Raw genomic sequence first — 14,574 nt, forward strand, 5'->3', positions numbered from 1 at the left:
TATTCTTCTTGAATTCTGTCACTGGTGTCTTAAAACTATATTGAAAACATGTGCATAAGTTCAGTAACAATAAAGAAATCTGGAAATTCTTAATTCTATTATTAAAAAGTGAATATAAATTTTAAATATTATTTGCCACCCCTTTTTAAGGGATTAATCGTCAAGTACTATACAACTAAGATCACTTGTTTAATGGCCATGAAATAAAATTCATTGTCTTATCTCATTAGTTGTAAAAGATTTTGTTTGTATGTAATTGACAATTTATTGTTTTACATGTACTACGTTATTGTTAGTTGAACCATACGTATTTCTTATATTAATTATCATATTTGAACATATATTCTGTTAATTTTGTTGCTCTTTTAACCTTTGTAACTATGGTTCATGTATTATTCATTAAACATTTATATTAGATAAACTAAATTTTTTGTAATCTGTAGTAAACTTTATTTGCAATACAAATGTCCTAATTGTTTTATCTTGTTTCATTGTAGTGTATTATGTTTGAGTTGAACGCATATAGATATGTTTATCAAATGTCGTAACATAATTTCATTATATAAATAATTTATTAAATGCCATGAATAGTGTAATGTCATAATACTTTTGTGTACGTAAATGTCTGTTATGCAATTGAATGAGTGTTTTTTTATTTATTTTTTATTCTCTTTGAGTTATCACAAACCATACAAACAAATCCTCAGAATGACCACAAAAAAAAACTATTGCTAATATTATTAATATTCTATGTCGTTGTATCAAAACAAAAAATAATTAAAAATATTTTCAACATTTTTTTTAAAACCTTGGTAAAATCTTTTCAACAATTTTTTTTCATACTGATGAATACTTGAGTACTATTGTAATTCATTTTATTTTATTTTTTTATTAAAAATTGTTTCTTTATTTCTAACTTTTCATCCAATAATATTGTGAAATCAGTGGAATCTTAAATAATGAACATCAGTCTGACAAATGTATATTCCTTCTATCAGTTTTTTTTTAGATTCTTCTTTTCTATATCAATGGAGACTTTTTTCACAGAGTGGCTTTTCTTCTTCCACTCCTTCCTCTTCTCCTCAACCAATGTAATGTCAGCTGACTCACTTGTCATAGAGTCTCTCTAACTGTAAGTATATTGAAGAGCTTACTGTTGCTGACTCCTGCTTCATTTAATCATTTTTTAAGTTAACAGAATGACTGAACTGACTCTAACCGCCAAAAAAGGCTGTAGCACTCAAAACCACGATAAATGATAAAACAGTAAAACTATAAACAGTAAATGTAAAACAGTAAAACTATAAACAGTAAATGTAAAACTGTAAAACAATAAAAAAAAAAGTTAAAACAACTGGGTAAGGGTGTTAAGGGATTAAAAGAGGGAAAAAAAGAAGAAAGGTAAAGAACTGAGTCCAAATCAGGCCACAGGGGGGACAAGAAATCCCCAAATTGAATTTGGCAGCAGGGGGTAAAAAAGGGGCTGGGGAAAAAGGAAGAAAGGTAAAAGCCGGGTCAAAAGCTGACCTCTGGGTAGCGAGAAATCCCTCTTTTAATAAACCGATTTGTGTCTCTCACTTATTCTACTATAGTATAGTGTCAAGTATCTTCACAACAAAAATAGATTATAGAATAATTTAATTTTAATAAATAAAAGTCTTCTCTTATCTAAGATAACACAAAGATTATAAATTCTACATGTATAAATCAGAAAAAAATACACAAAAAAATATAAAAAAACACCTTGCACACCCACTCTTACACAAAACAACTAACACTCAATTATAGTTCAAACACTCATGCACAGATACATACCAAACACTCCATAACAGCTTCACAAAACACTATCAAAAAAGCACAGTAACTCAGACAGAGAAACAACAGGTCCTCTCTCTAAAACCACCACAAAAAACACTAATCCATTCATGGCCTATCAGGCCTAAATGCAATCCATTTGGTAGCAATGATTCAGAAATAAGTCTTATTCTCAATGCCAGAATCCTTGCATAAATTTTATAATCTGATTTTTCAGGATTTATTATAGTTGGAGCTATTTAGTCAATTACCATCCTTTGGAATGGGTATAACTAAGGCCAACTAAATAGCCATTACTTCATTCCTCTGGTATATGACCACTTATCCAACTGGTATTTAGGAAATTTAGGAACCTATGCAAAAACTCTTTAGGAGCGTACTTGAATAATTCCATATTCAGATTGACAAGACCTGGGCTTTCTGGTTTTTAGCAGTTTGTAAAGTATTCTAAGTTCATCAGTCAATATGGGATTATTGTTCTTATCCACTAAAGCAAGGATTGTCTCCTTTATGTTCTCATGTGAGCTCCAAAGCTCCCTGTTGTAATGCAACCTCTCATCTTCAGAAATGGAATTAGTTTGCACAGTACCTTTCACTTTCTTATTTAGCTGATTCAAAATTCTATATGCTTTCCTTTGAGAACCATGTATATCATATTCAATATTGCTTATGAACCTCTCCATTTCGATGAATCCTGTGAACCCTTCTTTTGGGAACAGCAGACTTCTCTTTGTAATGTGTCTGGTCACTTGAGGAAAGTATTGCTAGGTATTTCAGATATGCTTCTTTCTTCTACTTTATTATTTTTTCTAGTAAAGCATTCTAGTAGCTCAGACCATTTCTAAATTTTTTCCTCCCTGTGCCTAGCGCCTCAAAAGCAGCCTTCTCCGATATAGTTTTCAGCTCTTTCCATTCCCAGTTTATGTCCCGCTATAATTCTGAATCTGACATATTATCTATCATAATATTGAAGAAGCCCCCTACTGTTCATATCTTTTAGAAGGTTCGCCTTGAAAACTGATTCATTGTTAGTTGGTAATTATTCCTTTTCCACCTTATTGACAGTAAGACGTCAGATATAACCAGTAAGTGATCAGACCCCACATCAAACTTTCTGTAAACTGTAGTATTTCTCATCTCTTCACATTTGTCATAACATAGTCTATGATTGACCTAGTTCCTCTGGCATCCCAGGTAAATTTATGTAAGCCTTTATATTTAAAAGATGTGTGTTACGTTTAGTTTATTGTAAAAGGCAAAGTTATAAGACGTTTGCCATTATTTAAAACTTGTTTTCCAAAACATCCTGTCACTTTCTGTACAGGCATACTTCCACTATAGTGTTAAATTTCCCTGCCAAAATTAAGAAATCTGCTCACTCTGCTTATCAAACACATGTCGCAATTGCTCGTAAAACAATATTGAATCTTCTTGGTCACCCTTCCTCCAGAGCATATATTCCGATTACTGTTGTATACCACAGTTGAATCTTCTCTCAGGATCCTCTTGTTTATAAATGAGTATAACTGAATGGCAGTTCACAACCTTTTTCCTAACCAAAACTACCACTCCCGCTCCAGCATGCTTCTCTCTCTCCACTCTATTGTAAATCATTATATAATTTGTCAACTTTGAAGTTTTTTTTTCATTTCAGATGTTACTGCAATATTAACATTAGCTGCCTGCAATTCCTTCTCCAGCTCACTCCTTTCTACATATCACTCTTAACATTCCAGACAGCCTTTCCATGCCAATTTCCATCTTTCATTTGTTTTTGTATTCTGTTTTCTAAAATCATAATTTTTGTTCATACCCAAATAATTGGCCTTAATTCCAGTCCAGTTTTTATTCTTTTGAAGATTGCCAGTATGAAAATTTTACCTGGTTGAGTTACGAGCCCCATGCAAGCAAAGTTCGGTGGAAGGGCTACCACTTCACTGTCCCTGAACTTACAGGGATTTTTATTCGAGATTACCTTCTGCTAGACACTTCTGCCTTCTCCACCATTGGGAAATTACTATTCTTCATCTGCTTTGGAGACCATTGACCGGTTGTCTCCTGTAACCCTAAGCAGGGCCCTATAACTGGGTGCTACCACCCAGAAAAGATGGTCCCAGGTTTTTTACAAGGTTCTTACTCCTCCCCCTTCACACTTCTCCAACCACTTCAGCCTGAGTTTGACTTGCAGCAGTATTTCATATTTTATGTTTTTTTTTCAATGTAAGTTTACAATCAAAAAGCCTTTGGGAACCATCAAATTCATTTGAATTACCCAATGTTATAAATCGTGTTGTAAATACTTGTATTTTCATGTGTTGTTTTGACACCTCTGATGGTCTTGCATTAAAGTTGAATTCTCAGTGTCTGTTTTTTTCTTTGATGTCAGTTTTACTTTTCTTGCCTAGAATTTTTAAAAATTATGTAATGTTTTTTCATACATATATATGTGTTATGTTTTCTAAAACATTTTAAGTTAAACTTTTAATTTAAACTAATACTGTTATTTTAAATAAACAACAGTTGTTTATTTACTTATTTTTTCATTAAAAACAAGTTTTGATTTATTAATATAAGAAGTCATTTACTGTAGTGTTTCATAAGTATCAGTTATTTGAGTATATATATATTTTTATTTTTTATAGTTTGTATTAATATATCTATTTTTTTATTAATACCTGTACATCTACTGATGATAATTGTTTAATAATATAATTATACATCCGTTATAAATATTTTAAAATTTATCTTGAGTGTTTTTCAACATATAATTATATATCCGTTAAGTATAAATTAATGGTTTATGCTGTGTGTAAGTAACATTTGTTTATATATTTGTCTGTTGTAGTCTATTTCTGCTGAAATTTGCATAAAATGAAAATCCTTCAAAGTTCTCTATTGTTTTTAGCCACTGTTTTGTCAGTGGCTCAATGTGTATCATTTTTTGATTTGATACAAGAAGAATGGAATACATTCAAGGTAAGTTATTTACCTTAATTTTAATACATTTGTCTTTTATTACGAATTTTCAGCATATTGTTTGAGAGAACTTTTGTAAAATACTGTTAGTAATACTAATTCTAATTAAGTTTCTTAAAAAAAAAATATTTAAAATTACTTTAACCGTTTAATTATTTTCCTTTTTTAATTCAGTTAATTTTTTATTAATATTCTGAATTTCAGTAATTCATACTGAACTTTGTCTGCATCAGTTTGAGGTTTTATATATAAGGTACATTTGTAACCTATTGCAAACAATTTAAAAGTATGGCCTTTATAAATTGCTCTTAGCTGACCAGTTGGAATTATGGTTAGCTTGCTGGGTTCTAAATCAGTTGGTTTTAGATTTATTCCTGTCAAGGGTTTGACATTGTTTCATCTGTCATTTATTCATCTCATTTCTCTTGTCAAAATACATTTGTGGCATTTGTGATGTGTAATTCTAAATGTGTTTGGTTAATTATGGATGAGCAGAAAATTCTAAATTCTGTCTAAAATTGATTACATTGTAATACAGTTTCATTTTTTCAGTTTGCAAAATTTTGATGAGTCAAAACAGAAATAAAAAAAGAAGTAGAAAAGAAATTGTAAATTATCTTCTACAAGTCGTGTGAAAAAAATAAAATATACACATAATGAAAATATTTAATGTACCAAAGCTGTATTAATGTTGTATGATATAAAGTCTATTGATTGAAAATAATGTAGTTATTTCAATTGGTATAAGCAATAAGAAATGTAAATTATGTGTGAAGAGATTAGCTGTGTTAATGTTGTATGATATAAGTTTATTTATTGATTAAAAATAATGTAGTTATATCTATTGGTGTAAGCAATAAGAAATGTAAATTATGTGTGAAGAGATTGGTGTAATTAAATAAAAGATTTTTAATGTTTTTATCCCAACTGTTGTTCTACTGTTTTCTATGTTGTGATAAAATTAGTTTGGATATGTATGTATATGTAGTTTATAACTTTAATAATTATAATTGTGCTCTAGATAGAATAGCTTAAAAGAATAATATTTTGTATGACTGTTGTGTTGATTAAGTGTGTTGAAATCCTAGCCTTTAACTGCACCTCTTCTTAAAAAAAATGTAACTGATTTATGTACTTTGTATTAGCATAGACTGTGCAGTTATAAATCACAAACATACATATTTTTTGTTTATATACCTTCTCAGTTTAATTTTATAACATTAAATTGCTGCAAAAATTATAAATTTCACTATCTTGTAATTTTCACTTTCCTGTTTTATTGTTTTAGTAACAATAAGAAACTTGAGAAAATATTATATTAAAAGAAAAATAACTCCCAGAGTTTTTTCTTTTGAGGTTCCCTAAATATAAAAATATTGCATTCTAGGTTATAAAGTTCTGTATATGTGCAAATGTATATATGTCTGATTGAATTTATTTTTCTGGAACGGTTTATCCTATAATCATAAAATTTGATACAGATTGGTAACTAGAGTATTAGGAATCTTATTCAAAATTTAAAAAACCATCTAGTGGATGATATTTATTTCTTAATGTTTTATTTGTGATTATATTTTATATTTTAAATAAATAGTACTCTCAGATGTACAATATCACTAGAAATAATAATGTCACTAATAAAAAACATTTTTGAAAGAAGTTCACATATTTTGCTCACAAAAAGTTTGAGTTATATAAAATAAAACTTTGCTTGTTTCATTCTATCAGTAGGTAATATTTTATTTTTACTTTTATGAGGCATTCTCAGTATGGAAAAAAATGTTAACCCATTTATTTTACCCACTTTTATTCACAGTGTGGGCAAAGTTAGTTAAGGGGATAATTAAGTTTCTTATCTACACTATACATTTCTTTGACTCACTCATTCTATTATAATTTTAATTTCTCTGAAACTATTACAAACTGATTTTGATTGAGTTCTAAGATTTTTCAGTGGTCAATAAAGACAATTTCAGTTTCATTCTTAATCCTTATTTTTTTGCGCTACTTGTACTGTAAAAATCAGATCCTGTGTAATTCCCTCCAATGTTCTGTTCTATTGTAATCATAGTGACATATGATTGTATTACTTCATTAAGTTATGTTATTAACTAGATGTCATTGTTAAATGTATATACTTTGTTGACTAATCTCCTGTGTTCTATTGTGAAATATTAAATGTATGGGAATGGATGGTTGGGTAAAGTGTAGGATAGGGGGTTTCACTTCAATACGACAACTTGTTTTTCTTAAACTAAAAAGATAAAATAAAAATATATAATTTTATAATATAATAAATTTTATTGTAATAAGAATTAATAAAAACCTCTACATGAGAGCTGGTCAGCACCAAGTAATGTAGTATCATATCTGATGCAAATCTCTTGCAGACTTGCAAGCTTGTCTCATGGTTTGGATGATCAGTTATTATTTTGTGAGCTTGTAGCAGATGAGGTAACATGATTGTAAATAAATTATTATTTTTATGTCAACAATATCATTTTTTATTTGCCAGTCATATTTTATCTCCTTGATGATGCTATTTTATGTTTGTTTTTCAGTCATTGCTGAAAAGTTTGAAAATACAGAAGTATCATGAGTTCTGTCAACGTCTTCCCCAATATTTAATTTTTATTCCTTAATAATTTAATTTCTAATAATTTGTAGATTTTATGGTTATCTGTTGCTAATTTTTTTCAGCTTCAACATAAAAAACATTATGACAGTGATATAGAAGAAAAATTTAGGATGAAAATCTTTATGGAGAACAAGAATAAGATTGCTAAACATAATGCACGTTTTGAAAAAAATCAAACTACCTTCAAATTGGGATTGAACCCATATGCTGATATGGTGAGTGCAGGGTAATGTGTAACCGTAAGATATAAATTTAAATATTTTATAGTTAATGTCAAATTGTAAATTGTTTACTCGTTTTTATCAGAGTATCTGGCTCTGTAATAATTATTCTAAAATATTTTAATGCTATATTGTTAATTTTGATATACTGTATTTGACTAGTATCTTTTACTAACTTAGACTGAACAAGCTGTTTATATAATACCAAAAGATAAGTGTAATATTTTTGTCCCCCACTTTGTTGTTAAGTCAGAGACCCAACATTGTTGGGTAGCTGGTTATTACAAGCATAAATGAACGTCCTCATTTGAATAGATGGAAGTGAATATTAACTGGAACTAATTATCAGTTCATTGTTTATGAAAAATATTTTTTTGTGATAACGGTTTTTAAAATCACTATTTTCTTCTAATTAACTAATAGAATAGCAATCATGATTTGTTTACAAAAATATTTCAAATTAAAATTTTTCATTTGTTTTGTGATCATGTATTCAATTTATATATATTCTAAGTGTAGTATGAAGCCTGATTCTATTTCGTATTAGTCATAAATCTTGGGATTGGAAAACCACTTTTCAGATATTTTATTCTAAGTATTATTTTATATCCAGGTCTTAATTAATAACAAGAAACCACATATTAATCTTTAATATTAAATGCTGAATACAGATTTGCATACACTTATTATGTATACTTACTGTACATATAGAATTTATTAAGAACATCATCATACAACAAGAAACCAATTTGTCTGTTCACATTTCCTAGTCCCTGATGAGAATGCTTATTATTCTTCAGAATGGCTATATCACTTTAAAAGTACATTAATGTACATATATGAGAATAAAACTCTGAAACTTATATTTTCTCTCGGAGTTCAGTACTGCACTTTGATTATAAATTCTAAATTTCAAACTACAAAGGTACTTTTATTCATTTTTATATACATTAGCAAATTTATTTTTGTGTTAAAGCTTTCCTTGAATTTTTATTACTTTTAGACTGCCCATCATTGATAATATCACTGCTACTTGTTATTTATTATAAATAACAAAATTCTAAATTTAAAAATAATAAATTTCGCAAATTCTGTTTTGTTTTTTTTTTTGATAATATTTTATTTATGATTACCTTCTTTACTACCAAATGTTATTACATTTGTTTTATTTTTATTTATTTGCATACAGGATTTATCTTCTACCAATAGATTAGTGCAACACAATATTCTTTTTTAATTCATACTTATTTTATGTTTCTGTTTAAAGAAACAACACTTATTATCAGAATTAAAGATTATAATTTTATCAAGATATCAATAAATGTAAAATTGATTGATCAATTAGTTATAATTAGCTTGATTATAAGTAATTTATATACTGTCAAGTCTTTTAAGTAAACTTTTACTTAATATTTAAAACAAATAATTATTATCTAATAATAAATAATAATTATTATCTACGTTTCATCAGAAGAGTGTGAAGAATAGATAAAACACCAGTAGCGAAGGCATGCTCAGTAAATGGTTCCTACACATCAATAAAGTTAAACAACATTAAATTTAGTTTTACTGAATGCTGTTGCTATCTATCATTCTCTAATGAATTAGTTTTTTTCTCTAAGAACATCAGTTTTTAAACAGAGAGAGCAGTTCTGTTATTATATGCATGGTCTTTTTTTGAATTAATCAAATTTTCATATAGTCAGGTGTTTTGTAGTGTCTTAATTTTTAGGACTAATATGTTAAAAAAATTAACACCTGAAAAATTTGGTTTTTGGCTAGTATATATAAGTATTAAATATGTAGTTAAGTTTTTATACCATTAGGAAAATAAATTTATAAAAATCAGTTTTGCTACTTTTTTGCTATTTTGTGAAATTTCTTAAATGAATATAGAATTTTATGAAAGGTACTGTGTTTTTATTCATTGTTATATGCCACACCCACAATATTTGTAAGCAACTTGACATGAACAGCCATAAGGCAACCTGGAAATTACAGCCATTCTCAAGAACAAGAAGTATCTCATGCTATCTTACTGTAGAAACAAAAAGAAAAGTGGATTCCTGTTAAAACTGTCTTTGTTAGAATTTGCTAATCCAAATACATTTCTTTATATTGGCAAGCCAGGTTTACAGAAATGGAGTTTATATTCAGCCCTACAAATGACATTTAATTCTATTCATCACAGAAGTGGCTGTGTAGTGAACAACATTATTCTTAGAGAAACCAACATTCGAAAATGCTATATTACACCTTTGGTTAAAGGTAGCAGGATTTATTCTGCAGTTGGAATATTGATACACATTATATTGCTAAGCGTAATTAGTGTAAACTCTCTCTATAACAGAGATTTTCATGGTGAAAATTTCTCTGTAACGAATGAAGTTATTTTCTCACAATTCTATAGCAATTATAATGTATTTTAGGTCCTCAATTATGCAAAAAAAAAAGTTGAAATTTCCTTACAATGGTCAAAAAATATATTTATATTTTTAAAATATTGTATTTTTATCACATTAAAGGGAAATTTCAGCTTTTGAACTATTTTTGAATCAGCTACTTTTTTATAAGTGGGTATAGTATTTTGTTTTGTGGTTAATCAAAGTATATGAATTCTGAATAGAAATAAGTTATATTAGATTGCAAGAAGAAATATGATTACGAGATAATTAGTTAAAATTAGAGAAATATCTTTAGTGATAACTGTGCCACACATTCAGACATCTAAAGACTACAAAAAATTTTCTTTTTACCAGCATACATTAAAAATGTACTCTGACGATGGACCTGAGTGTTATTAAATGTTTTTAGGGCCATTGCAGAAGAAAAATGTTATTTTGTTTCATTTCAGAATGAGAAAATTATGAAATAACATCTAATCTGTATCATATCATGTGAATTCTTCAAAAAACTTTGGAAACAATAAATGCTTAATTTAGAATATAGATCTCACTACAATGAAAAAACTTTCTGAAAAGGATAATGAAAGTGACGTTCTGCCACTCAGTGAATTGATTAAGTAATTTGATTTGAAGCAATACTTTCAAGCATATTTATATGATATTGACGAATGCCCAAATACTGATGATGAGGCAGCAACAGCAGAAAAATGTACTAGTGATAAAACATCTGCAATAATGAAGGTAATAAATAAAGTAAATGAAGATACTGAACTAGAAATTCTCCAACAAACCTACCAATTGCTATTAGACTTGTTTCAAACTGCGTTAGATGTCAAGGTATTGACTTTTATTTGCAACAACTAATAATGATTATAGAAAATGCAGCTGAAAAGGATTACCAATCAAAATGTACACAAGAAAAAATTACAAGTTATATCAGTTCATTAAAAAACAATAATTGTTTGTGAAAGTACAATAAATGAGCATAATTAAAGTAGAGTTTAATAATTTAAAAAATATTATGATTCTTAAATAAAAAATGTTATAAATTTTAAGTAAAATAATATTTAATTTGTTTTTTGATTGTTGTATGTAAAGTGATTTTAGTAAATATTAATTTGAAAACTGATTCCTTACTAATACTTAGCTTACATGCTTATATTTTTAATATGTATCTTTTAATTTAGCCTAATTTTATGTATTTGTTAGACATTTTTTCAGGAGTAACATTATATAACTTTAAAAAAAATATTTTAAATGAAAGTGTAACTTTGTATAAAACTCTGTATATGATAAGAAAAGTGAAACATTTTACAATCCAGCTTTAAAGTTTTTTTTTTTGCAATAAAGAGGAAGATTATTTTGCCTCCAGAAAAGTATTTTTTATAATGTAGTAGTTTAGAAATAACAAAATTATAATTTTTAAACGAGTGCTATATTACAGATGTGTCATGCTCAAAAAGTTTAGAATGTTCTTAAGTATAGAAGTGTCTTTAAATTTGAGCAAAATAATATAGTAGTACTTTTTTTTGCAGTTACATCATGAGTTTGTTAAAACCATGAATGGATTTAATAATACAATGAGAAAAGAATTAAAGAATCTGAAGTGGAGCGAAGTACCTGTTTTCATGAAACTTGCCAATGTTCAATTACCTGATTTTGTAGATTGGAGAAAGGATGGTGCTGTTACACCAATTAAAAATCAAGGACAGTGTGGTTCTTGTTGGGCCTTCAGTTCTGTAAGTTTTTATCAAGATTAATTACAGTTAATTTTGTATAGGCAATTGATTGAGTCCTGTGCACTTAAATACAAGATATTCTTGTATTGTAGTTGTATATTAAGAGCTGTGCTAATTTTGTCAAAGCAAGGCTTTGTAACCCAATATTTACTGCTTCTAATCTGACAGAATGTCAGATAATTATAATTTGGAACTAATTTTAATTATAATTATTATAATTTTAATTATTATTTTTAATTTTAATTTGGAACTATTTTTAATTATAATTTGGAACTAAATGGATGAATCATAAATTGTAATGGATACTCATCTTTACAAATTTGATAAGCTAAGATAGACAGGCATAGAGCTACTTTCAGGCTAATGAAAGAGGGTATATCAGTTTGAGCTCTGAGGTAATATTAATTCTTTTGTAATTAATAATTTTTATTTAAAATATTATGTTTTGAAACACTGTGGTTTTATGTGATAATAATACGTGGTGAACATGCAATGTATAAATATATTAACATGATTTTATATATGTATACATGTTGTATTATGTTTTCCCTAACCAGCTTTCTAGCTACTGCTGGGCCTGTGTGTGTGTGTATAAGCAAATGCAGTAACCGCTACTGCTTGCCGGGCCTGATGTAGCTGCAGACATACTGCAGCTACCAGTAACGTACCAGTAAACATGTAGTCTTGAACAGACTCAGGTCAACCACTCCTGATTCGTGTGGTTAATTGAAACCCAACCACTAAAGTACACCAATTTCCACAATCTAGTGTTCGAATCCATATAAAAGTAACTGCCTTTACAATGACTCAAACTTTAGATTTCTTGATTTGAAAATCAGTTGATTTTGCAATAATGAGTTGAATCACTAGACTAACCTGGCAGGTTATTTATGTAAAAAACCAAATATACGTATAAAGTCATGTTTATACAAACTATACTGGATCACTCATGGTCCAGCTGAATGAAAGTCCAGGTAATCTAGAAATGCCATATAGCCTGTTATTATATCACAGTAATTGTGATAACAATAAGAGAAAAGTGATTACTATAATTATTAAGTGTTTGGTATAGAAAGTAATTTCAATTGTTTTAAATGTATCTATTAATAACAAATTCAAACATTACCTACAATAAGAATAATATTTAAAAAAGAGCAGTCTATAAAATAGGAAATTGGCTATAAAAGACGCTAATATCACTTACATCTCTTTGAATGAAGGTGGGTGAGTTGAGTGTGCTAATGTAGCTACAACAAAACTTACTCTAGAGTATCATATACATATTTAACTGATGGGTGGGGTCTGTAATCCATGGTCTTTAATTTAGTAGAGTAAATATGAAAGTTAAATCCCTGTTAAAAAATAATTAATACAGTTTACTTTGTATATTTCATAATACTGTAACAACTCAAAATTTAATAATCAGACTAAAATTATAAAAGAAATGAAGTTCTAAGTTTCATTAAAAAAAAAAGAAAAACTTGAAATTAAGACCTTTTTTTTTATTAATAATCCATCATAATTAACATTCTGAATTATTAAAATGATGACAGTGATTTAAATTACTGTCGTTAATATTCATTAAATATTAATATTCATTGTAATGTTAACATTACATTTAATGAATATCAGATAAAATGGTCAATTTTAATTTTAGCTTGTAAATAGCTATGAAAGATTGTGTTTTACATATATTTTTTATCTCTTCTTGAAATCTTTGTGTTTATAACAAAACAATACACATATCATATCTATAAATTAATTTTTTTTTTTTAATGTGTAGTTTTTTAGTTTTGATCAATATTGGACAGGATATATTGGTCGCTGTAATGAGATGTTAATGCAGTGGCAGTCCTGAACATCAGATTCTTGAATATTTTGTGGTTTTTTTTCTGATACATGGTATTAGAAAATCAATAAAATACTTTGGGTAAATTATCTTATACATTTCTTTCATGAAACCCTGTTTATCATTAAGTACTCTTCTATTCAGAAGTCAGTGTACATTTATGCAAATAGATCTTTCATTATGCCCATTTAGAAATAAATTGAACTATAAAAATATACATTAAAATAAAAAGATATTATACTCCAACTATTTTTTATTTTACAGACTGGTTCTCTGGAAGGACAACATTTCCGTCGTACTAAGAAATTGGTGTCATTAAGTGAACAAAATCTTATTGATTGTTCTAGCAAGTATGGTAACAATGGTTGTGAAGGTGGTTTGATGGATAATGCTTTTCTATACATTAAGGAAAACCGTGGAATCGATACAGAGTTATCATATCCTTATGAAGGAGAGGTATGTTTATTAAATGCATAAATAAGCTAAAAATGTAATTTTCATTTATTAGTATTACTGCTTTGATATGTTTATCTTGCCTGAGGCAAGTTCCTTGCACCATGTCTGTCTGCATTCGTCTGTATTCTTAGCTAAACTTTTGATTTCCTGATAGTTCCTATTTCTCTTCAGATCGTCTATAATTTTTTCATATTTGTAGCCTCTCTTTTGCACTTTTTACTGAATTTTCAAGCAATACTTTATTTAATCAACCCTTCTCTGATATGATATTGAATTTTCAATACCCTATCAGATATACTTTCTTTCTTTTTCCTGTTTAGCCTCCGGTAACTACCGTTTAGATAATTCTTCAGAGGATGAATGAGGATGATATGTATGAGTTGAAATGAAGTGTAGTCTTGTACATTCTCAGTTCGACCATTCCTGAGATGTGTGGTTAATTGAAACCCAACCACCAAAGAACACCTATCAGATA

At 28.1% G+C, this 14,574-nt stretch overlaps 1 protein-coding gene across 3 annotated transcripts in view; it reads left to right on the forward strand.

Moving 5' to 3' along the window:
• CtsL1 (cathepsin L) overlaps window positions 1–14,574 on the forward strand; it is a 38,917-nt gene that overhangs the window by 4,549 nt on the left and 19,794 nt on the right. For all 3 annotated transcript variants that reach the window (XM_075370533.1, XM_075370534.1, XM_075370536.1), the window contains exons 2-5: window positions 4,661–4,791; window positions 7,492–7,644; window positions 11,591–11,794; window positions 13,908–14,099. In XM_075370533.1, coding sequence (XP_075226648.1) covers window positions 4,687–4,791; window positions 7,492–7,644; window positions 11,591–11,794; window positions 13,908–14,099 — 654 coding nt within the window. In that variant the 5' untranslated portion in view covers window positions 4,661–4,686. The remainder of the gene's footprint in view (window positions 1–4,660; window positions 4,792–7,491; window positions 7,645–11,590; window positions 11,795–13,907; window positions 14,100–14,574) is intronic.

Source organism: Lycorma delicatula, chromosome 7 (assembly GCF_047948215.1).
Source record: "Lycorma delicatula isolate Av1 chromosome 7, ASM4794821v1, whole genome shotgun sequence".
Taxonomy (NCBI): Eukaryota; Metazoa; Arthropoda; class Insecta; order Hemiptera; family Fulgoridae; genus Lycorma; species Lycorma delicatula.